Raw genomic sequence first — 26,652 nt, forward strand, 5'->3', positions numbered from 1 at the left:
TGAATGTTGAGCCACACAGCTCATTGGCCACTGATGCAACAGCAACCAATCAGCTGCGCTATGTAGATGCATGGTAATGCATATGGCAATGTATTTGGTCTTGTCGGAATAGAAGTACAGAGACTTGCTACTGCCAATACATTCACAGACATTGCTGTGAGTATGTAAGGCATGTTGCTGCTGCATATGTTACATACATTCAATAAACCCACAACAAAGCAGGAGACAAGACATGAGAAAAGTGCAAAGCCCTCCCCCACACAAACATCTTTCCAGAAAGTTAAAGGCTGTACAGCCAATGCCACAATTGCGCAGCTTTTCCCAGCCGCTCTATATTTTTGAGATTGGAGCACAGTTGTGCAACAGCTGAAAGAGACTATTGCTATACATTTGTAAAGCACGAGTGAGAAAGCAAGCTGCTGCATAGGCAGATATGCATATATTTGTATATATGAACATAGACAGAACGATTGGACAAAACACTACTTGGGCTACCTTGCTTGACTGACTTAACACTAGTGGCCTATGACTATGTGTGCCTGGGGTACCTTGCTGAATGGCTTAGCTCTGGAAACATACACTATGTGTTCTCAGTAACAATATATATACGTTGCAAGCTGATAGATATAAAAACCCAGCAACCACCTGATCAAGTATCATAATTAAATAATTTGATGTATCATTGACATAACCTTATACTCTTATTGATAAGTGAAAAGCTATTGAGTTGATAAAGAAAGACAGAGAGTGCTCTGACGCTGTGTGCAGCTGAAATCAACCGCACACATTAGCATATAGCTAATGAAAACATTGCCCTGAAAATAATGAACTCGTCATTAGAGTTATGAGGCTAAACATGGTAACCCCGTTGAAAGCGTGAACACTTATTTCACTTTAACCTTTTCTCATATCGGAAGCTTAGACAGCATATCCTCACAGCAATTGCCAACAATAGACCGCTTGCTGTGGCGTAAACACTGCAGCTAATATGCTTAATTACAACACAAGACTGTTAACAACACTTAGATTAAACTGTTATGATGCTCATTTAGGAATTAATAAGTAAACCACACAATATGTACAAAGATATGGAGTGAAAGAGTGTTTCACTTATCTTAAATGTTGATTTCAGATGCTTTCTGATAGGGCGCTGGAGAGTGCTAACAGCAACACTACCGGTATTTGTTCGAATGTTGAGCCACAGCTCATTGGCCGCTGATGCAATCAGCTGTGCTATGTAGATGACGATGCCATCGCTACCAAATGAGTAAGGACCTATCAGCCTGCGACATTTAGAGTTTTATGCCAGAACTAGGTAATTAGTAGAATGTCTAAAGCGGACAATCGAAATATAGATGTTCTTTAAAATTGAGTCAAGATCCCTAAGGTTCTATATAGAACCCTATTGAACCTTTTTTTCCTTTTGCATTGAACTTTGCATGTGTCTAGCTGCTGCTAGTGAGACGCTTCTTTTTAGTTTTTGCTATGTCCTTTTTTGAGTCAGTAAACCCATCTGACGTGGCCTAGCAATGCCTTCACACTGGCTAAATAACTCAGCACAAGTAGGCTGCTCCAGATCTGTACCATCAACCGCCACTCTCAGTGCCAACCAGCAGCTGGCCAAACTGGCATGGGCAGAAAGTAACAAATCCCAGCATTCTGATGCCCTGCGCAGGGTCAGGCTCCACCATCAACATACCAGTTACCAGCTCCCACTCCAACACATGTGCAGCTATTAGCTGGAACAGTCACCAAGAAGACAGCGTAGCACAGTTCTGTGCTTTCAGGGAGATGGGGGATATGACCAATTCACTGTTAATTGCATATCAAGTTGTCGATTTCCATTTCTACCTTTTGGATCACAGATATGGACAGCTGAACCAAGAACATTGCTGAAAACAGACCAGAGCTATGAGCCAAGAGGCTCTAATTATGAAGAATGTTAAAATGCATTTAATTTATCAGGTTCAAATAGGAAACAGGAAGTATTATTACACTCATTCTGGAATACTTGATTCTGATTGGTCTATCGGGGTATTGAGCAGTCCAACATTTTGTATGATAACCGCTGTATTGTATACAGCATTTTGATAGTTGTCCATGGCAATGTGGCAGTGTTACTGTTGAAAAGTTTTGGAGCAGGAAGATTTTTAAAAATACATAATATTTCAACAAGGACATATTCAGTTTTTGAGCTAGGGTGAATTAAATTGAGCAAAAGTGGCAGTGAATACAAAAGTTGTTCTTATGAACTTTCTATTCATCAAGGAATCCTGATTTTTTTTTTTTTAAATCAAGGTTTCCACAAAAATATTAAGCAGCACAACTGTTTTCAACATTGAAATGTTTCGTGAGCACCAAATCAGCATAGAATGATTTCTGAAGGATACTGCTATACTGCTGAAGTAATAATCCAAATCAGTCTTCAACTAGCTGTCAATTTTTGGTATCGACCAGCGTTTCCAACACACTTTAATCAAACGTGATCTTGCCCACACTGTATAGTACGGATAGGAAGCGAACTGGGATGCAGCTACTGTAAGAGCTCAGGTTTGTTTGTGCTATTGTTTACCTTCATTCCTTTGTCTGTGGAGATTTTACTGAGCTTTATGTGGCTTTGATGTGGAGAACAACATTCAAATTAGCTCGCGGAACGCAATTATTTAATTCCTTGAAGAGGATTCATGTTTTATAGCAGCTGAGCACAAGGAATGTAAATAATGTCCTGTTCTTTGATTTGAAACTGCTGGGAGGCGAATGAATAAATAGCAACGAGATGTTGCCCGGTTTATTCTATCTATCCTTTTGTTTCAGCCTGACTCTAGCCTACAATTGAACTCCAATCCTCAGTCTGGCTCAGGGTCTCTGCTCTGTCTTTATTGTTCACCTCATCCTTTTGTCCTTGAGCTCGAAGTGGCCTTGATGTCGAGACGACCATTCAAAACCAGCAAATCATTTCATTCTCTGAGGAAGAGTCATTTTTATATGAATCAAACCTGGAACTGCAGAAAACGTTGAATGCTTTGACATATAATGAGTGGGAATCATATAGTGAGGTGAACAAAGTTATTCAACCAAGTCAATTTCCTGTATTTTAATAAAATAAAGAACAAATTGCTCACATTATATTTAATGAACCTAAACAGATTAGTGTTGATTTAGTATCATTTAGATACTATTCTAGTTTTTAGTAATATTAGAGTTTTTATATTTTTATATTTTTATATTGTATCTTTTTTCTTTAAAATATGTCTATATAGTTTTTTATTAGTTTCAGTTTTAGTTATTTTAGGATATAAAATTAAACTAGGCCTAAATTAAGTTTAAATTTAATTAATTTTGTATATTTTATTTTATTTTATTTCAGTTAACGTTGTGGCAGTTTCACTTGATGGTCACTCAATTTATAATAATTATGATAAGAAGAACTTTATTTTTATATAGCGTTTTTGAAAGTTGCTAGATAGATAGATAGATAGATAGATAGATAGATAGGTAGATATATATATATATATATATATATATATATATAGATATATATATAGATATATATATAGATATATAGATAGATATATAGATAGATATATAGATAGATAGATAGCATATCCTATAGATATAGCATATCCTATAGGATATTCCATCCTATAGAAAAAATAAATCTTATTTATATTACATTATTTAAATAAAAAAATTAAAAAAATTCATTTCATGAAATATATGTAACTTATGGCTGTTATGTTGTTACGTTTCTGGTCTCCGGTCTACTAATCCACATCATCTTTTATTTCTTTCCACATGTATATGCAATTTTACCAACACTATCATTAGAATTATAAGAGTTAATGTTTTAACCAATGGATTTCCACGGAAAATAAAGCTCACCATTGTGGAAGTTAAGCATTGATCTCAGTCTTTTTTAGTGAAATTTCGCAGATGACGTGCAGCTTTGATTTTTCCAGTGTAGACAGCCTGAAAACAGTTACGATGCGTCATCAGACACGTCCACTGTGGACACAGCATACGTTTTTTTTCTTTAGCAGGGCTTGTCTGTAAGATAGATCTACTTCAATCAGCAGACACAAAGAGAGAAAGCGACACTGGCTGGATGAGTGTTTCTCTCTGCGTGTCAGTTCTATCTTTTATTCATTTGTCCACTTATTCAATCAGATCTTCATTATGCCACATGCCTCCCGTGGTCAGGGGTCACTCTAACTCCAGGGACCATGCGGTTCCCCACCCATGAGTGATGCTCAAGTCATGCGGCTTCAGAAAGGGGGTCGTAAGCCTACAGGGACCCAGAGTCCTCCAGAACAAAGAAGCTAGACAAACACGATCTGCAGACAAACGCACAGGGCCAGATTCAAATGACCTCATGCACAGCCTGTTTAGTTTAAAGTATAAAGACAAAGACCTTTAGATTCACTTTGAGGGACACAGTGATGGATGATGTCAGTTCGTTTAACTGGAAAGACAATCCATGATAAAATGAAAACTGTAATGACCCTTATTTTGGTTCTGCATGAACTCAGTTGAAGTTTATATTTTATATGAATCTCAGAATGCAAAAAGGATTTATAAAAGAATAAATAAATACAAAAATAAATAAATAATGCTATTAAAATTAGGACATCAAACAAAAGCATTTGAGACATGAGGCCCTGCGCTCCGGATGCTAAAATATCTCTGAATCCCTCAAAATTTCATGAGTGAAATGATTACGGAGTCATCTCTGAAACATGTAGTGGAGTAGGTGGTATAGTGCTGAGCTGTTTGGTGACATGTTTCTGTGTTTTGTTTGCACGCTGCTAAATGCATAAAATTCAGACTAATTAATTTGCGTGTCAGACAGAGCAGTCATTAGGTATGCAAATACCTGCATGTCCTGGTTAAGGGAAAAAATGTGAGAGTCAGAGATAAGGAGCCTATTTTTTTTTGGTGAAGCAATTTCATACTGCAGAAGGATAACTGTAAAATTAGAGAGCAGGAAAAAGCTATGTTTCATAAAGCTAGCATCGCATTAGCAAGAGGAATATTTGAGGCAAAGATTAAACACTTTTAAAGGTGACACACAAAAAACGCTTTAAAGGATAAAAGTTCACTTGGTAATGCTGTTATCTTATACAGTGGAAAATAAAGGCATAAATCTCTAACGAAACATCATGCAACTCTTTTTTTATGGTGACCATAAGAAAATAATTAAAAAAATCAAGAAATGCACCATATAGTGGTACACAATATGCCCAATAAACCACACTTAAAATGTATTTTCAATGACAAAATAAGCAGTGTTATAAAGAATACGCAACTAATTGTCTAGCACGGATTCTAGGTGGAGGTTTTAAGGTTAAAAGTGTTTGGGCTAAGAGTGCGCGTATGTGTTTTTGTGTGATTGTGCAGGGTTTGCCCTTGAGATCAGGGACTGTGTCTTTGAGAACGCATCCGTTGGCACTGAGAACGTCATGGCTGGTGAGGAAGGTGGCACCGCTCGTTTCCTGGCAGCTCGTCGCTTCTGTCCATAATGATGTTTAGGGCTATGTGCTCGACGGTGCCAAAAATCTGTTCTATACCATTTGGTGAGGTCTCTTGAGGATATCATCACGAAGGAAAATGAAACCTGGATTGTCTGCAGCCGCTAGAAGTACGACAAGGGGAGGAAATGGGACGGGAGGAAATGGGACGGGAGGATCAGTGGTCAGATGGTAAGCAGGGAAAGCGAACCAATAAAGACAGCCAGCTTTCTGATCTGGAAACAGTAGTTCTGGTGGGCATAAATCTGCTCTGATGCTTTGGGTTTGTGGGGGTTTAATTATGCTTCAGATGACACAGACGTAAATAATCATACAGTTTCTCTGGTCGTTTTAGAATCTTTATGAGATGCAATGTGTCAAACTATGAAGTGTGAAATACAGCACGAGATGAGAAGAGAAGAGACCATCAGATGAGATGAGACTATATGATACGATACAAGGCGAGATGAGATGAGTTCTAACAAGAAGACATCATCAGATGAGATGAGACGAGACGATACAATGCGAGACGAGATGTGACGAAAAGACATCATCAAATGAAATGAGATGAGACGAGACGAAACCATACAATACGAGACATGACGAGAAGACATCATAAGATAAGACGATATAATACAAGATGTGACGAGAAGACATCATGAGATTGAGACGATACGATACGAGATGTGACGAGATATCATCAGATGAAATGAGATGAGACAAGACGAAACAATACAATACGAGACATGACGAGAAGACATCATGAGATGAGATGATACAAGATGTGACGAGAAGACAACATGAGATGAGATTGAGACGATACGATACGAGATGTGACGAGATATCATCAGATGAAATGAGATGAGACAAGACGAAACAATACAATACAAGACATGATGAGGAGACATCATGAGATGAGATGATACAAGATGTGACGAGAAGACATCATGAGATGAGATTGAGATGATACGATACAAGATGTGACGAGAAGACATCATCAGATGAAATGAGATGAGACGAGACGAAACAATACGAGACATGACGAGAAGACATCATGAGATGAGACGATACAAGATGTGACAAGAAGACATCATCAGATGAGATTGAGACGATATGAGATGTGACGAGAAGACATCATGAGATGAGATTGAGAAGATACGATACGAGATGTGACGAGAAGACATCATGAGGTGAGACTGAGACGATACGATACGAGATGTGACGAGAAGACATCATGAGGTGAGACTGAGACGATACGAAAATATCATCAGATGAAATGAGATGAGACAAGATGAAACAATACAATACAATAAATTACGAGACATGACGAGAAGACATCATGAGATGAGATGATACAAGATGTGACGAGAAGACATCATGAGATGAGATTGAGACGATACGAGATGTGACGAGAAGACATCATGAGATGAGATTGAGAAGATACGATACGAGATGTGACGAGAAGACATCATGAGATGAGATTGAGACGATACGAGACGAGATGTGACGAGAAGACATCATGAGGTGAGACTGAGACGATATGAAGATATCATCAGATGAAATGAGATGAGACAAGACGAAACAATACAATACGAGACATGACGAGAAGACATCATGAGATGAGATGATACAAGATGTGACAAGAAGACATCATCAGATGAGACTGAGACGATATGAGATGTGACGAGAAGACATCATGAGATGAGATTGAGAAGATACGATACGAGATGTGACGAGAAGACATCATGAGATGAGACTGAGACGATACGATACGAGATGTGACGAGAAGATATCATCAGATGAAATGAGATGAGACAAGATGAAACAATACAATACGAGACATGACGAGAAGACATCATGAGATGAGACGATACAAGATGTGACGAGAAGACATCATGAGATGAGATTGAGACGATACAAGATGTGACGAGAAGACATCATGAGATGAGACTGAGACGATACGATACGAGATGTGACGAGAAGATATCAGATGAAATGAGATGAGACAAGATGAAACAATACAATACAATACAATACGAGACATGACGAGAAGACATCATGAGATAAGACGATACAAGATGTGACGAGAAGACATCATGAGATGAGATTGAGACGATACGAGATGTGACGAGAAGACATCATGAGATGAGACTGAGACGATACGATACGAGATGTGACGAGAAGATATCATCAGATGAAATGAGATGAGACAAGATGAAACAATACAATACAATACGAGACATGACGAGAAGACATCATGAGATGAGATGATACAAGATGTGACGAGAAGACATCATGAGGTGAGACTGAGACGATACGATACGAGATGTGACGAGAAGACATCATGAGGTGAGACTGAGACGATACGAAGATATCATCAGATGAAATGAGATGAGACAAGACGAAACAATACAATACGAGACATGACGAGAAGACATCTTGAGATGAGATGATACGATACAAGATGAGACGAGAAGACATCATAAGATGAGTTTGAGACGATACGAGATGTGACGAGAAGACATCATCAGATGAAATGAGATGAGACGAGATGAGACGAAACAATACGATACGAGACATGACGAGAAGACATCTTGAGATGAGATGATACGATACAAGATGAGACGAGAAGACATCTTGAGATGAGATGATACGATACAAGATGAGACGAGAAGACATCATAAGATGAGTTTGAGACGATACGAGATGTGACGAGAAGACATCATCAGATGAAATGAGATGAGACAAGATGAGACGAAACAATACGATACGAGACATGACGAGAAGATATCATCAGATGAGATGAGACGAGACGAGACGAATAAAGAGATACAATACGATACGTGACGAGAAGGGATTAGATGAGACGAGGCGAGATTTGATGAGAAGACATCATCAGATGAGACGAGATGATACGAGACAAGACATGACGAGAAGACGAGAAAAAACAAAGAGAAAAGCGATGGCAAACCAGGCGATTCCAAAATAAAATAAAAGAGATTCAACGACTCTGAAAATGGTTAGAGAAGAGAAAGTGTGAGACAAGAACAGATAAAATAAAACCAATAAAATCAGATGAGATGAGACAAGCCCAGAAAAAACGAGAAGAGAAAATTACAATGGTCAGCCGCAAGGAGCAGGAGCGAGGGCCGTGATGAGGAGCAGAGAGCGGCACATTGAGGAAGGCAGGACACAGGAAGCAAGAGCAGCAAAGAAAGTTCAGTTTGTTACTAAAGCAATTTGAAGACAGATTTGGCCGGCAGATGGTTGGCAGCGCTGTGTTTGTTAAACCAACTGGTCGGGTACATTAGGATGTCGGGGAGCAGCATGCATTGAGTCTCCATTTAGAACAGCCACACATGGGGGAGGGGAAGAGGGGGTGCCGGCCTGGCAAGCTGGTCAGGAAATAACGGGAGCGGTCGCAGAGCGGCCAGGGGAAAAGCTAATTAGCCCACGCATGGCCCGCAGTCTCACACACACAGACACACACTCTATAATGAGACTCAGGTATGTTTGACACCTCACACAGATAGAGAGACCTAGAAAATACTGATCCAATCACCTCGGCCCCCTTCCACATCCGATTTATTCCTGTCAATCTACTGCAGTCTGATCTGGCCCAGTGTTTCTCTCGCTCGATGTGTTTCTTTTGCTTTCTGTTCATGTATGGCATGGGCTCCTTGATAGCAAAATATAGTGGCATCGGCAAGCCTGTGTTATTATCGTTAACAAATTTTTTTTTATTATGAAACACGTTGGCAACAAACTGAAAAAAGTTTAAGATAAAGCACAAAATTTACTAACTGAAAAATAAAAATGAACTAAAACTAAAATTGAAATAAATTAATAAATGAATTAACGGTAAATAGTAATATTAAAAAAATTTAAAACGCATAACAAAATTACAAAAAATGTAAATGAAAACTGAGAATATAAAAATGAAAGCTAATTCAAAATATTAATAAAAACTATAATAGTACATACTACTAAAATAACACTGTGACAAACTAGCGAACTGTGTGAAATTCTAAAGCACAGTTGTGTATATGTCTACAATATAATATGTTTATTTGACTCAAATAAACAATAAAAATGCTACCTATCATAAAGAAAACCAATTTTTACCGAACTGTTACCGAACATTAGACGCTGCCCACACACAACAAAATTGAGCATTTTTAAATAAAGCATAAGAAAAGCACCTGATCATATCAACATGGATATGTTTGCACAAGCTCTGCAATTCGGCACTCTAGTTAAGTCACGTCACGTTTATTTACAATAGATTGCTTAAAATTAAGCAGCTTTACGATATTAAACATGAAAATTTCATCAGTACAACTTCATTTTTTACTATAAAGCAGTGTGTCTCCAGTATGTTCATGTTTTCACTAGCAGACGTCTGACATCGACGGACTGAACAAGAAAAATGAACCTGAAAATATTTCCAAATGAAAGAAGGCGGAGCCTCCGCGCACACCTACTTATTACGCAATCGCCACGGTCCAATAGTAGTACAAAGGTGTTTACCAGATGTAGAAAATTATTCCGCTGTTTCGAACTCCCAAAACAAACTCCAAACAAAATTCGTTTAGACTTGATTTTATTCGAAATGACGTCACATCAGTTAGTTCGTTGATTTTGCTTCAAGTATATTGGGGCCTTTATGGTGCTTTTTGGGAGCTTGGCAGCCTCGATCTTTTTCTTTTTTACATTATATTGAAAAGAGTGGTTAAAGTATTCTTAAAAAATCCACCTTTTGTGTTCCCTGGAACACACAAGTTTGGAATGACATGAGGTTGAGTAAATAATGACAGAATCTTTTTTTTTTTTTGGTGGACTGTTCCTTTAAAAATGAATTAGCCGTCCTTGGAAGGCTACATAATGAAAGTAGAAAAGCGCCACAAACACCCACTTCCGATACACCTCCTCCTTCGTAATTACAGCCCACATTATCCATGGGAGACTGGTGGTGAAGGTGCGACTGGGCTTTTACTGCGCTAGCGTGTAATAGAGTGAGGCTGCAGTCGCTAATTAAGGCCATTGTGATTTCTTGCAGACATTGATGGGGAGCTGTAATTGGTGGAGTGCAGTCAATCTCCTGGATTTTGCTCAGGGCGCATGGAGACTAGGTAAACCACAGATGTGGAGACCTCGGAGGGGAAAAACCTGTCTTTTGTTAGCCCTTAATTGAGATGCTAATAGATGGGAACATGCCACACCAAGTTCTTGAGACGTGAGGACAGAGAGAAGGAGAGAAGGTGAGAGAGAGTAAATGAGCACAAAGTCAGGGGGTGGATGGATGGAGCTCTACCCCCTGTAGATAGGACACAGTGCCCCCTTGTGGTTACTTATACCAGCATTGTAGCTAGCATTATGATGCAACCATCTCTGCCAATTAACAGCCCATAAACGAAACAGGAAGGGTAAAGCCGGAATATTCAATATCGAACAATCTCGCTGTGATCGATAAGAGCAAATCTCCTTCATTTAAACCCTGAGTGATCCTCACTCTCTGCAGTAATATGGTCTGCTCTTGGAGCAAAGTGCTGTTAGCTTATGACATTCATGTTTTGCCTTGAGAATCAGCCAAAAGATGATCTGAACAAGGGTAGGGTAGGTAAGTGGGGTAAAAGTGTGTTGATGTTGGTGTCGGCTAAAATGAGGGCAGATGGATTTGGTGGCATGCTGCAGCTAAAATAATACTGGTGTCTATGTGCATATGTAAAAAATGTGACTGTAATACAAGGCTATTTGTAGATCTGCTAAGCTAAGTAGGAAAAAAAACTTGTGTTCTCATTTTGGCACTGGTCTATTATTAATATTCTTCGCTTTGAACTTTTTTATCCCTATGGTGAAACTCAATGAACATTGCATGCGTGAAGGGTCTGTGGCTAATTGCATTTTGTGTAATTATGGGATGGATGGAATTGATGGTTGCTTAGCAACTAGCGGGTTAAATTCACAATATTCAAACATGTCAGCCGCACTACACCGTTTGAGCTAAAGTCTTTAAATATTACACAAGAGTCACTCTTCTCATGGGGAACAAATCTGCCCCAAGGACATACATTTCTGCATGAAATATTCTGTTAGAACTGTATATTTTAAAACCGTCTTCTTATGAAGCACTCGTCATCTTTGGACATGGTTTTTGAAAAATGCATATAAAACCATTAATGCAACTCCATAGACTTCAAGAAGACTCAAGAAACTGGTCTTAACATCATATCAGTATTAGATGAAAGTCGCCCACACATAATACTCTATCTCAAATATAATACATTATACATAGTCTCTATCAGGTATAAAAAAAAGTGATATTTATTTTTCCAATTCTAAACCTGATGTCAATAAGTCCATTTCATATAGCCTACTTCTTTACACCTACACGCTTCTGCTAATTGCTACTTGCAGCTGTATTTTATTGATTGGTTTTGGTGGAATCCAAAATGGCCGTCAAGTTCAAGACTAAAAATAGCTTAACTTAATGTGTAAAATTGTACACCGTGCCAAGTCTCCATCTGCACACACTATGACGTTCTTACTGGAGTGATGGAAAACATTCAATAAAGAACGACAATTTTTCTCCTCAGGCAACATGCTAAAACCTTAAGAAGCTAATGTCACAAGTGGGTCTCTCTATTAAACGGCTGCCTTTTCCAGTTAAAGGAGGAGATTTGTACATTTCTGCATGAATTTCTGCATTCCCTCATGCAGTAAGTGTCAGTGATTTGTATTTTGTGCAAAATTAAAACATTTTAAGATTTGTTGGGATATAATTATGCCTTCAGAAAAGTAACAGGGCTAACAGTTTTAGTTTGATTTGACATTGCAACCCATGTGCCACCAAAGCATGCTTTTTAGAAATAGAATAAATAATGATATTCATACAAATATCCACTTTTCACAAATAAAATGTACAATTAGATAGATTTTTGATCAAATAAAAGCAGCCTAGATGAGAATAAGAGACTTCTTTCAAAAACATTCAAAAATCTTACCGACCCAAAACATTTAAATGGTATCAACACAGTAAAAGCTGACGTTAGCTATTCCTTGGTAAGGTAATGTTACACTGTGTGAAAACCAGCACTGTTGCCCCACAACAGATACAGTTACCCTCCAAATTCCCAACATCCCCCACACTAACACCAGGCGCTATAATCCTAAAAAAGCCACCCACAGCTTTCATTCCACCCTTGCAGACAAGATTTATGGTGACATCAAATCTTCCCTTACACAACACAGACGGGCCCCCAACCCAAGATCTGAGTCCCTCATCTGCAGCGTCCCAACCAAGCCGACACCCCCACCCCACGCCCCCAGGTCTTCCTGATTTCTCCCTCTCCTGTCCCTCACTCATAATGGACCCAGCTGCCAGTCAGACCAGGCTTTATTAACCCCTTGTCTTCTGACACTCATTTCATTGTGGCTAGGGGTCAACAGCTGATTAGAACACCGGTGAGGCGGCACTCTACAGACGACCTTCGACCCCCGGCAGCCTCTCCGTTTGGGCAGCGGGCCAATAGGAGGCAGCGCGGCCTCCCTTGTTGCCATGGAGACAGGGCCTGCCGAAGCGCAGATGGCTCAGCAGGGGGTGGAGTGGGTGGAGAGAGAAAGACAGGAGACAATGGAGGATGGAGTGAATAAGTGAGAGAGAGAAAGGGGAAATGCAGTTAGCAGGATGGCCGGTAGAAGGAGCGTATGAGTCTGCAGGTGTCTCAGAAAAGGAACACAATGAGAAATGCAGAGCCTTGTGCAGCTAAAAGCTTCTTTGACAGTATGCAGCGTTCATAAACTCCTGTCTTATTCATCTGACCAGCTAAAAGAGAGCCTCTCCTGTGGGATACACTTGATTTAACCCTCGTGCATGTTCTGTTGAGATTGCCTTTACTGGCTATATGTTCAGAGTGGTTTATGTCTAAACATAAAACGCTTGATAGTAATTGAAATTAACCTATTTTTTCCACTCAAACAGACTACTAGAAATGTCACTGTTAACTATTTTAGTAGTGTTGCTTCTTTTCGGGGCAATTTGAGCACAGCAAACCCACATTGCAAAAAATACAATAAAGCAAATCCAATTTAACAATGACAGGACTGTAAAGTTTTTTTTTTTTTTTTTTTTTTTGTTAACAAAAAGGCTTTTTGAACATGTTAAACAGAACATGAGGGTTAATAAGTGATCCACCATTAAAACGCAACACTATAGTATCTTACAGTAAATTCGGATGTCTTAAATGACCACTCTGCTGCAAAATCCCTTTTCTGTGAACATGCATTCAACCGTGCAACATGCCAACCTGAAAACACTCCATTTTCCAAGGACAAAAAAACATACAAGTTCTCTTCATAGCCTATTTTTATGAAACAGAAGTATTTTAGAGGGTTATAGAGTGACTCTCATTTCCACTCACTAATAAAACCCTTGACCATGAAATTTCAGTACGAGAAAACAAAGCAATTAACATTGGAAGATTCTCTAAGCAAAAAGGCTGCTCTGTCTGAGTAAAGATACAAAAGGCTTTTACAAAACAGAATAAAAACATTAAGGCCATCATTATTTTATTGTGAAAATTCATCCACTAGCAAATATAGTTCTTGACATGTATAATTAGGTTAATAGGTGACCTCTATGGGATAAAGCACTACAACCAATTAGCATTTAAGAACAAAGTTGTTTTTTGCGTTTTTGAAAGTAGGAAACTGAACAGAAAGTCAGATGCCAATTGTGCAAGCCATTGGGAGGCATCATCAGCTGGAGCCAGCGCTCCATGAAAAAACAAATCGCACCCTTATGCTTTTCCCACTTGGAGGCCTGCGTCCCCTATTCTCATCCCCAGGGTCCCAATACTACAGCTGTTGTCTGTAAGAATGACTGTGTGTGTTAGAAAAGATAGATATTTCCTTCATTCGGTCACTTCAGTGGGCAGGACTCAACAGTAATGATGGTCTGATTTTCAGCCATTTTTCTATAAAAAAGAATCATGTAGGCTGTTTATAACTCTTCACTCATGCCATGTACGCTCAATTTTGAACAAGCGCTGAATATCCAATATCTTTTCCTGTGATTTGGTATATCTCAGCAACAGCATACAGTATATAAACTGTGTATTTAAAATACATTTTATTACATAAAAATGCATATATAGAATGTATATTACTTTGCAAATAAAACATTACAATAATGCTTTACAAGAAAATATTTCAGTCTTTCTACAATGTGTTTTGTCATTATTTGTCATTATCTCCAAATCATTAAATCGTGTTACTATTCAGTAAGAAAACTTCTTAATATGCCTTTAAAATAAGCATTTTGATTATGAACAGTGAGGACTTGTTCACATGTGAGTGTTTTCTTTGGACATCAGTGTCCAGTGAGATCGATCCTTCCTCAAGAATTGGTTGCTGAGATACCAAATGTACCATATCACAGGAAAAGATATTGGATATTGTGTTCAGAATTTGTTCAAAATGGAGTGCTCAGCAAGAGCGAAGAGTGACTGCGCTGTTCATTTGGGCTCTTTTGATGTAGAAAAGAGACTGCAGAAACCTTTGGTATCAGCACAAAGGCAGCTGAGATCTGATGTGATGTGTGAAGAGAGCAAGAGAGAACACTGGGATGATGAGACAGTCAAGGTTATCTCGTCAATAGTCAAATGTGTCTAACATGACAACGTCCGTAATGTGTCCGAGCGTGAATACTGGCTCGCTGCTAATTTCATTTCAGACAGTGAACTGATCTGAGGGAATGAGAAGGAAAACGGCCCAAAAAACTAAGTATGATCATACACAAGGGGAAGGGGGAGGGAGAAGGGTTTTGAAGGAAGAAAATGAGACTACAGGGGTACGGTAGGGAAGATTAGAGCTTGCAAGAACCACAGTCAGTTCCTCTGCTTCTATTGTTCCAACAGGCTTCGCTTCGACGGAAAGGGTGGGGTTGTTAGCGTGAACCACATGCAGGTTTGTAATGCATTGCACCACCGAGACCAAGAAACCTCAATTTTCGGCTCGACGACGGAGCCGTTCTGCAATTAGAGAAAAATATATGCATAATGCAGATGGCAGCATTCGCACTCAACGCCGAAAGGCTTTGAACCTCCTCGTGCACGGATTTGAAGTCTCCTTTCTCCAAGCTGTCTAACAAGACAAAGAGAATTACTATTTCATGTATTATACTTCCCTGCTTTGCAGAAAACCTGTTTCATCTGTTACGGATTCACAGGTTATCAAACAGTGCAAGAAACGTTGAGGGATGTAATCCTCAACACCTGTCCCTCCTTACCATCCACTTGGGGACCAGGGATGTTAACATTCCATTAGATGAGGGTAACATCGATATGAGCAGCTTTTGTTTTCTATAGCAGTGGCTCTCCAGACCTGGGACGCAGGTCTGTTCTGATAGGGTCATGGACAGAAGCGAAATACAATACTGTTGCCTAAAAATGCCACGTGAAAGTGAAGAAATTAACACTATCACATATTAATATTCTAATACTCAAGAACAACAACAAAAAATATGTAATAATATATATTAAAAATATAATTAATTAAGATGTATTTATTATTATTAAATGCAATTGAAGAGTGCTGAGATCCTAAAAGCAATACTGTCAATAATATTTTCAAGATAGACAAACCGTATTTTGATAGATAAATATTCCTCCAGATATTAAAACAAAAATACTCCAGTCTTTAGTAGTCTTCAGAAATCATTCTATTATGCTGATTTGCTACTCAAGAAACATTATTATTGATGTTGAAAACACATGTGCCACCATATAAAGATTTGACATTGGACAAGTGGCAAAATTGTCCTTGAAATTTTATATATATATATAATTTCAAGGACAATTTTGGCACTTGTCCAATGTCAAATCTGGATCCTGAAGCTAAACTACTTGAGAACCACTGATCCACAAACATTTGTGTTACGGTAAAGATCACCCAAGGGTTGTAGTGGGGTCTTCATAAAGGGAGGGGAGAAATAGGAAAAGGTTGTAGAGGGATACCTTCTGATATTCGTCCTTGGAGCGCAATGCCTCGGCGAGTTGTTCCTGTGTGTATGCGTAGATGGTTGATCGATAGGTCGTTCCAACATCGTTGCCCTGGCGCATTCCTATCAAAGAAAAGGCAGTGTCAGTGCTAAAAACAAGGTGACTGAGGATCTGTTCACAACACAAATGTACATTGTAATTTGTGTTTACAAATGTAAATGTACATTTTTGGGTGACCTACTCCTTTATCTAGTCAGTGATTACAGTTTATAAAGTTATAAATAGGGATACATATCTTACAAAAATTAATCGCTTCGCTTCAGAAGGCCTTCATTAACCCCTGGAGCAGTTTGGATTACTTTTATGATGGATGAATGCGCTTTTTTGGCCTCACTCTCATTATAAAGCTTGGAAGAGCCAGGATATTTTTTATATAACTCCAATTGTGTTTGGCTGAAAGATGAAAGTCATATACACCTAGAATGGCTTTAGGGTGAGTAAATTATGGGATAATTTTCATTTTGGGTGAACTAACCCTTTAAATGTAGACACCTGAGAACTAAAGTAAGTCATGTATCCCTGATGTAATCATGCAGTGGAGCCACTCAGTACATCTTCTGTGGGTCCAAATTTAGCATCTATTAGTACTTTAGTCTCTTGGGAAACAAACTCCCAATCAACCAGATATGAAATCTTGGAAATAGTGCAATTTTTAATTAAAGCTCTGTTCTATCTGTTCTTGATCCAGATATGACTTCATAGATGTATAGCTGATTCTACAGCTGCGTCCTGAACAGATATTTTTGTTGGATGTGAAGAGTGCATTAATCATGCTGAAGAAACTGTACTGTGACTATTACTGGTGTCCGTTATAGCTGTAAACCCATTTTTTTAATTACTTAGTGTTCTATAAGGTTTTTTAGCAAGATTTTTATGTTCTTTAAAACAGAAGTTAAGCAAAACCATGATTTCACTGTGAACATATAAGAACGAGATGAGTGTTAGTCATCACCACAGACACAATCAGGACATTATACAGGCCATCTCGATGAGTCTGAATGTGATTGGATGGGCGAGACACTTTAATCTCCGATCTGAATTCTCTGTTCATGATTGCAGCCACTCAAACTGTTGCCTCTCTTCTTTGTGAATTCATGAGCATCTCGTACCTCACACACACCACTGGAACTTAAGACTGTATTAAGTTAAAAGTTGTTCTTTTTACAGGTTTTTAAATGGCTCTTTGTTCTTAGCTTTTCTTAAATTAACACTGCGCTAAACAAAAAATACTGTGTATTGGGTTTCAACTAATATTTGCCCTGTCTCAAATGGCACACTTCAGGTGCACTTGTGGTCTTACAATGGCTGCCACATTCGCTTCCCAGTTAAGTCAACGAGACTGTAGGGAGTCCTATTTGTCATTTTAGGTTTCAGAAGGGTGCTCGCAAGCGCCCTCTTTGCGGCCGATATGTGCCCTCGATGCGCACTTTTGCCAAGCCCACAGCAAACTTCTACGTCGTCAAATTGGCATTACGCCACGAAAGTGTGGACTCATAGGAAGATCGCATTGACTCTGTCCATTTGGGACAGAGCCAATGAACTAAATATAATCTTAAAGAGATAGTTCACCCCAAAATGAAAGTCTGTCATCATTTACTCACCCTCATGTTGTTCTTTTTTTCTTCTTCTGTGGAACACAAAAGGAAACCCATGCTTTGGCTGCTCTTTTCCATTCAATAAAAGTAAATATAGACAGAGGCTTTTGAGCTAGTACCAAAAACGTTGTCCATGTGACTCATTGTCTATGTTCAAAGTGTTCTGATGCCATTAAATTGCTTGATGTGAAGAACAGACTACAATTTATTTAGTGAAAATCTTCTAACAGTGCTACGTATCCTACATGGCAAAATAAATATTTTAAGAATATATAAAAAAAAAAGGCCAAAAATATAGTTAATATAGATAATTCTAATAATAAATATACATTTTCAATAAGTTTTAGTTTTTACATTTTCTCATATCTTTTTGGCCAGTTTTTCATTACAATAATATTTTTTTTCCCAAAATGTGTTTTAAGATTTAATATCCTCACAAAGCTACCATAAGACTTTAGAGGACTTGGAATATAATACACAAAGTCATATGGCCTACTTGGGGGGAAAAAACAGCAAGAACATTCTTTGTGTTCCACATAAGAAAGAAAGTCATACAGGTTTGGAACGACAAGAGTAAATGATGACAGAATTTTCATTTATGAAAAGCAAACTATCCCATTAAGATATTATTTTGTGACAGAATGAAATGTTACCTTGTGTGGGATTGTGGCTTTCCCAGAATACCTTGAGCAACTGTGCAAAGTTGATTTTCTCAGGCTCATAGACCACGCGAACCACCTCTGAGTGCCCTGTTTTACCTGCGTGAGGAAGAAGAGCAGAGGTGCCTGTGTAAACATCATTGCCGAAGAGTCACAGTGCACACACACACACACACACACACTCGGGTTAAACAGAGGTGGTCCGGGGTCCCATTCCAGTAAGGTCATCAAGGGCCACTGATCTTGGATTGACTGGCCGCGTCTCCAGCGGTAGGGTCAGTCCTCCATATTGATTAACTTTATGTGTCTTTTGACCCTGTCATAAAAGTACAAGGGCAGTCGATCTACCTGTGCTCATTGCATCAGCTGGGTGCTTTTCAATAAGCTGAAAAAGAAATACAACCTGAAGGAGAACCCATGAAAAACGTATAAAAGAAGAGAGCTTCCTCTAGAAGGACTCGTAAAAAAGGACTCGTTCTTTGAAATGACTCTTTGCGGGTTAGCAAGCTTGGAGGAGAAGCATAGAGGAGCATCAAACAAACACAAGCAGAATACATTACGTACTCAACCTGATGAATATGCTCTCTTTAAGGCTGGATTTAAACAACAGCACAGCCATTAGTGACAATCGAAAGGGAAGACTAGAAGTTGGTCAGACTGAGATGAAAGTGAGGATTGCAGATGTCTTTCCTTTTCCGACATCTTTAAAACAACCACTGAGCAAAACTGCAAGGCGTTTTTGTTGTTGGTATTATCCTACAGAAGCCATCTAAGTTTAATCAAAGTATTAAGACAATTACTTTCAAATTCCATCATGTAATAACACAATGGGGGGGGGATGATAGTGTTTATTTCCACTCACTGTCTGCATTGTTTAACAGCCTAATTCACTAAAAAAATTACTAAAGGGCAAAAGGCAATAGCACAAAAACACAAACACAAAATCTGTGTCAGGTTGTGTTTGCACTTAAAAATTTACAATGATTTGATATGAATACAGTTCGGTGCTACTTTAGCACATTTAGTGCTTTGTTTAAGTGGATTGTGAGGCATCAGTAAATAAAATTCAGTTTCTGAATATATATATATATATATATATATATATATATATATATATATATATATATATATATATATATATATATATATATATCTTACTGACCGATTCTTTTAAATAAGTGAAATTCATGTGGTTTTTCTGTGTGTGTGTCTGTGTTTACATTAATTTCAGTGCATAAATACACTTCCAAAAACAGGATTCATAGTATTGTCTAGCTATTTTTATGACTATGTCTATATAATATATTTGCACTATGAGCAACATGTTGCAAATTAATCAGGGAACATGAAACCACTGTGACTAGAACCCCAAAACTGAAAAACCAAGGTCCTAATTCCATATCTCCCATCATTAATTTATTACCAAAGAAGTCTGCTTAATAATCTCTGGTTCAGTCTTATGGGGGGCCTTCCTCTACGTTATCACCAGTAAATCTATATTGCTTTGATATTAAAAAAGTAATAAAGGACTAACCTGTGGGGTTATTTTCATTACCAGGCAAGACGACAGAGGGGTAGTAACATTATCAGAGCTGAGATATGGAAAACCAAAGCCGTGCCATTGGCCATACACCCAGGGCCGTCGCTTCAATTCACGCCCATACACTCAGCATTGTAATAATACATTTAGCGAGCCGGCTCGTCGCAATGTTCCCAGTTGTCCCTCTCTGATGACGGCCCTGCATATACCCTAAATTAAACATAGGACCAAGTTGAAAGGTATTAAATCACTCTTGTTGTCTGGGAACTACATTAACTTCAAAGAACAATGCCATGGATTCGCTAACACCAGGGTTATTATCATTAACTAAACTAAAACTATGAAAAACATTTCCGTTAATTGACTTAAAGCTGAAATAAAATACAAATATTAGTTGAAAAACTTAAACTAAATGAAAATTAGAAATGTTGCCTTTTAATAAAATTGCACCATCGGTGCTCAGTCCCAAACTAAAACTAAAACTGAACTAAAAATAAATTCAACTTAAATAGCAATGAAATATTAATTAAATAGAAAAAAATATTACAAAGACAAAAATCACATAACAAAATGACTAAAAATGTAACTATAATTAACATAAAAGATAAAACATAAAAAAGAAAAGCTAATTCAAAATATTAATATATCTAAATTAAAGTAAAAAACTAAAACAACACTGGCTTACACACTCAACATAAAATCATATATAGCTTTAATTTTAACATGAAATAAAATAAATAGAAAAGTAACTGTATTTTGCTCTTTTTTTTTTTACATGCACACACACACACACACACACACACACACACACACACACACACACACATATTATCGTTGTTGTTTTTCTTTCCTTTTTCCTTCATTCACAGTATTCATACACGAAATAAGCCAGTCTTAAAAAAATATATATATATATATTATATATATGTGTATATATGGATATATATTGGAATCCTAGATACATTTCCAAAATGTTGTTAAAGGTTAGGTCAAGAATGAGTATTCGGTAGCACTTTACTTAAAGCCTTTGTATAGAATGCATTTTAAAAGTATTTTTAATGCATTAATTGTGTTTTGTAATGCACCTTATAATGCATTGTATGGCTCATGAATAACTGTAACCACAGTTACAATAGATTATATTACTTACGTTACGCCTTTTAGAAAGTGTAATGCATTAAAACATATGACAATCAACCAATTTCAGATGGAACAAATAATCTGCAAATATTATTTAGCATTTTAACTTTGGTTACAATTATTTATAAAAAGATATAATGCATTATAATGTACGAATACCTACATAATGCATTATACATAAAGGCTTTAAGTAAAGTGCTACAGAGTTTTCTTTAGCAGACGGTTTGTATGTCTTTGAATTAGATGTGTCAAGGTCAAATGATCATTGTCCCAATTCAATAAATTCAATAAACCATGCAATTCCCTATTAAAGGGCAAGCAAACTTTTATTTTCTCACCAAAGTCAAATTTTACAGTACTTGCATTAGGCACTTATTAATTTGGATACTGCAGTTGCATCTTCTCTGGCCATCCATCCATAATCTTTTTTTAGATAGAGAAATACACATGAGCAGTACAAAATGACTGCCACAGCAAAAGAAAGCTAAATTTCTGCACTCGTTGTAACCTTTTGACAGTGTGTTATGCAAATGTTCGTAGATTCAGCGATAAGACAATGGTGTTCTAATGGAGGCATAAGAGCCGGCAGCATTATCCTCCAACTGCGTTATGCATGTTGGCTTATGGAAGAGTAATGAACCCATTGAACCTGTTCCTACACTTCCCACTCCTCTCTTTACGTTCATCCCTCCCTCCCTCTCGATTTCTATTCCTCTCCCTCTGCTCCGCTTTCTTCTCTTCTTCATTTCCTCTTTGAAGCATCTTGCCTATTTTTCTTCCCATCTCCCAGCTCCAATCCTTTTTCTCAACCCCCCATTTTTTGGGGGGTGAAATCCCCTCACCCACCCCCTCTCCGGGCTGTGCCGTTCTAGACACGGTGAAGGTCAACCACAGGCGGCCATATCTGCTGCAGCTTGAGAATAGCATACATTCTAAGCAAAGGTACAGCTGTGATGCAAGTAGGTGTCAAGGGAAGTGCCTTTACAGACTATCAATACAAGTGGGAGCAGTCAAAACTACAATCCACTGAAATTCAGAGATAATGGTTATGTGTGATACTGAAAAGGCACAAGCACACCATCCTCTCATGATCTCTCTTTGTGCAGCTCTGATTCTGTTTCAAAAAAATGGTTGAAAAGAGAGACTACGGGCTGCTTCAGTTTTAAGGGTCATTCTATGAAACTGGTGCCTTTTCCAGTTTATGAGGTGAATTTTAAAGTATTTTCGTAAGATCTGAAACAATCTATTAAATAAATAATTTGTTTAACTGATATACTGATTTATATATGCTGTTCTTTTGAACTTTCTATTCAAAGAATTCTGAAAAGATATTTTCATTGAAAAAACCCAAATGCAAATCAGCACATTAGAATGATTTCTGTCAGATCATGTGACACTGGAGCCTAGATAACCTGATAATGACTGCGGAAAATTCAGCTTTGACATCACAGGAATATATATATATATATATTAACTTCAAGAAAAGCTGCAAGCTGACATCAACTATAGAGTTTTTTGTTTAGTTTTTTAATATCACCAAATATCAAATATCACCCGCTTTGTAGAATGACCCATAAGATGTTATTTTCTATGATTGCTTGCATTGGTGGCTTTGTCTTTAGTGCATGTTTCTGCTTGGCGGACATGTCTGTACCCTTTAATCCCCTGTTGACACAAGCTCTTGTGCAGACAGGACTGAGATTAACACAGAAAGAGAGAGAGAACGATTGAGTGCGTAGACAAAGCGAGAGAGCATTTAAGGATCATGGCACGTCCCCTCCCCCTCAGATGCATAAGTTAAATCCTGTGTATGATTCTATCGTACTGCTACAAAACCTAGTAGGCTGCCTATATTTTAAGACATCAAGGCAGACTCCCGAATGCACTAGGGAGAAAAATCCCAGAATGCACTGTGACAAGAAAAAAAATAACTCTCAAGATGGTGGCTAAAGCAAAAGGACTGGAGATATATGTATAATTCATTCAATGATAAAAAAGTATATATATATATATATATATATAAAAAGATCAAGTTTAATAACATGCTTAAAAGTAGACTACTATTCTGAGCTGTGTGTAATATAATGTTTTGATATAACAGTTATCTATTTTTATAGATTTTAAAATAATGCAGATTTATTCCTGCAATGGCGAAGCTTCATTTTCAGCAGTCTTCATTGAACCTGTTCCTACTACTAGACTATAATTCTGAGCCCTATTTGTATGGTTACACCACTTATGAGGTTTCATTTAGTTAAGATGCTGCCTTAGAAGGTAGATGCCTATGTAGGCAGTGAGGCAGCTCACTAGGTCTTGAAAAAGATCTTATAGAAAGAAATGAAGCTATGCATTTGCAAGTCATATCTAAGAGCACAATATAAACACCAGCCTTATCTTTCCATTTATTCTAAAATCCTGTTACTTGTTTCAAAAGGATGTCAGCATTCAAACCCTGTGGAGGAGCACAGAGTGTTGCCAACCATTTCAGCACCAGCATTCATTTCAGCACCAGCCATTGGACAGCTCCCCCTCCGTTTTCAGCACCCCACGCCGTATATACCAGTTGTAGTGATGGACCACCTGCTGAATCATCACACCCGGCTTTAAAACAGCTTTGATTCTCAAAATGTACAGTTTCTAAGTAAAAGAGGGAATTTAAATATAAATGCCCTGCAGTGAGATGCATGTTTGTGTCTAAACTTCATAGTAAGGAATGGCTGTGCATACTCTGTGAGAGACCATTAAAGCAAATTCACTCGACAGGAAATCGCTGTGACTGAACACAGGGAAAGCTCGGGAGATCAAAGCCCAGGCCTGTCATGCTTTTCTAGGCTGAGGAAAACTACCAGAGTAAGTTTGAGCTGAGAAAATCATCTGCTAAATGCAATGGACTCAGACTCAGAATGTAGAATTAATTTCGTTCAATCTATTTTTCAAAAACAATAATTTGTGCATTTTTTTGGGGGAAAAGAATTGCAAAGTAACAAAAAATTAAATGGTAGCAATCTTGTGGGTTTATTTAAAAAATTGTGCTCTTTGTACGCAACTGTTTAAATGTTTGGGGTCTGTATGTTTTTGAAAGAGGTCTCTTATGCTCACCTTGCCTGCATTTATTTGTTTTTTGAGGGAAAAGCCTAATATTCTAAATTCCAAATCCTTTAGGATAAGGAAGGGGACTACTACTACTACTACTACTACTACTACTACCACCAATAATAATAATAATAATAATAATAATATTAGGCCAACAGCTGGCACAGCTAAGGCAAACCCAGCCATGTCAAAAACACCCATCTTGATTACTGCATTGAAGCAGAAGCTTCATGGTGATTTTTGGACAAAGCTCGACAGAATGAGCATGTGTTGTTTTGAATTGGTTTACTGTATTAGCCAGTAACTGGATTATTGCTATATGAGCAAGTGTTATCATTTTAAGTATAAGCATATATGAATGCCATCTGGATGCTTACAGATGTTACGAAAAAGAACAAGACTATAATTACAGTACAAATTCTGTTCAGAATTCTGATTTCTGCTCTTCAAATTAGTGCATTTCTCATAGATATTTTACAGTCATTCCAACTCATTCAACACCAATACAGTTAATGTATAATTCGTGATACTCAAATTGTGCACACATTCTTTATGTGGCTGGAGCTCCACAGACAATAAGTGACTGACAGCTTGGAAATGGTAATCAGAGACATACCTGTGCACACCTCCTCATAGGTCGCGTTTGGGGTGTAACCACCAGAGTAGCCCACTTGAGTGGAATAGACCCCCTTTTGCTTCCAGAATTTCCTCTCCGCTCCCCAGAAACAGCCCATACCTGTGTTAAAAACATAAAAGAAAAAAATATATATTCCTAATATATAGCCATAGACGATAACGGATCCATAATTGAGACAACAAAACATCATATTTCTATTATTGCCAGAAATTAAATAGATAGCATTGATTCTGAGAACATTTATGCATTTGATGGACACTTTTAAATTGCATTCAAAGTATACATTTACAAACTATACACATACATTTCATGCATTCCATGGAAAATCAAACACATGACTTTGGGTTGCTAGCACCATGTTCAATTGTTCAAAAAACACCACCATGAAAGGAAATAGAAAAGTAGTCCAAATGGCTTTCCTTTCCTCAATAAAGCTATCATACAGCTTCAAAAGACATGGAATTTAGTGCATATGGAGTCATATGGATGACTTTTATAACACTTTGAGGATGCTTTTAAGATTTTTCAGCTTTGGAGCTGAAGAAAATTTCCAAACATGGAAAAAAATAACAGCATACAGGTTTGAAGAGACATAAGAGTGACTAAATAATGACAGAATTTTAATTTGGGGGCGAACTATCCCGTTAAAATTACACAGCCACTAAGATTCTTCAGTGTACACTACCATTCAAAAGTTTTTTTTAATTGTATTTTTGATCAAATAAATGCAGCCTTGGTGTGCCTAAGAGGCTTCTTTCAAAAACAGAAATCTATTTTTGGTGAGGGAAAAAGTCTTTTCCTCACCAAATTCTCTTTGCCTTGTGTTTTTGTGTTCTGCTGGGAACGAGCCTCCTCCAGCACCTTCCCACTGGTGTTAAATCAGGTCCTTTTTTTCTATTCAAAGCTCTATATTTTAGCTATGAATTTACAATCCCATAAAACTAAAGACTCCTCCATCACGCATTTACTCAGGGCCAATAAAAACATATCAACCACCATAAAACTAACACCCGCTGTAAGCATTTATTACCAAATAATACTACAACAGTAAAAATAAATTAGAGGGTAACTAGTATATCGTTATCTACTGCAACATCCCACGGGTGGAAAGTAATTCAATTGCTGAAAAAAACACGTACACGACTGTCGGCTTGACCAGATTTCTCTGATTCACAAGCTGCTGTGGGGAAGCGAGCATAAGGCGTATGATAGAGAATCTAGAATCTGGAGCTCAATTACGCCGGCCCAGAGGGACACCCGAACGCCAAGACTATAAGATGACGCTTTCACATGGGGGACGTCAATGTTCGGTAAATGAGGGTGAGCGCTGTGCGTGCCGTCTAGCAGGAAGAAAAGCACATTTTCATGGAGTCAAAGGTACCTGAGTTACCCTTCATCGCTCTCAGCGGGGGGTTTGTGAT

The 26,652-nt window shown here is 37.9% G+C and overlaps 1 protein-coding gene across 2 annotated transcripts in view; it reads right to left on the bottom strand.

Annotated features, from left to right (window-relative positions):
• The window catches only part of msraa (methionine sulfoxide reductase Aa), a 69,908-nt gene that overhangs the window by 5,473 nt on the left and 37,783 nt on the right, over positions 1-26,652 (bottom strand). For both annotated transcript variants that reach the window (XM_084432917.1, XM_084432918.1), the window contains 3 exons: positions 25,211-25,330; positions 18,816-18,920; positions 16,523-16,629 (listed from right to left, as the gene is read on the bottom strand). In XM_084432917.1, the coding sequence (XP_084289043.1) occupies positions 16,523-16,629; positions 18,816-18,920; positions 25,211-25,330 (332 nt within the window). The remainder of the gene's footprint in view (positions 1-16,522; positions 16,630-18,815; positions 18,921-25,210; positions 25,331-26,652) is intronic.

This window comes from Rutilus rutilus (genome assembly GCF_951802725.1).
Source record: "Rutilus rutilus genome assembly, chromosome: 15".
NCBI classification, from domain to species: domain Eukaryota; kingdom Metazoa; phylum Chordata; class Actinopteri; order Cypriniformes; family Leuciscidae; genus Rutilus; species Rutilus rutilus.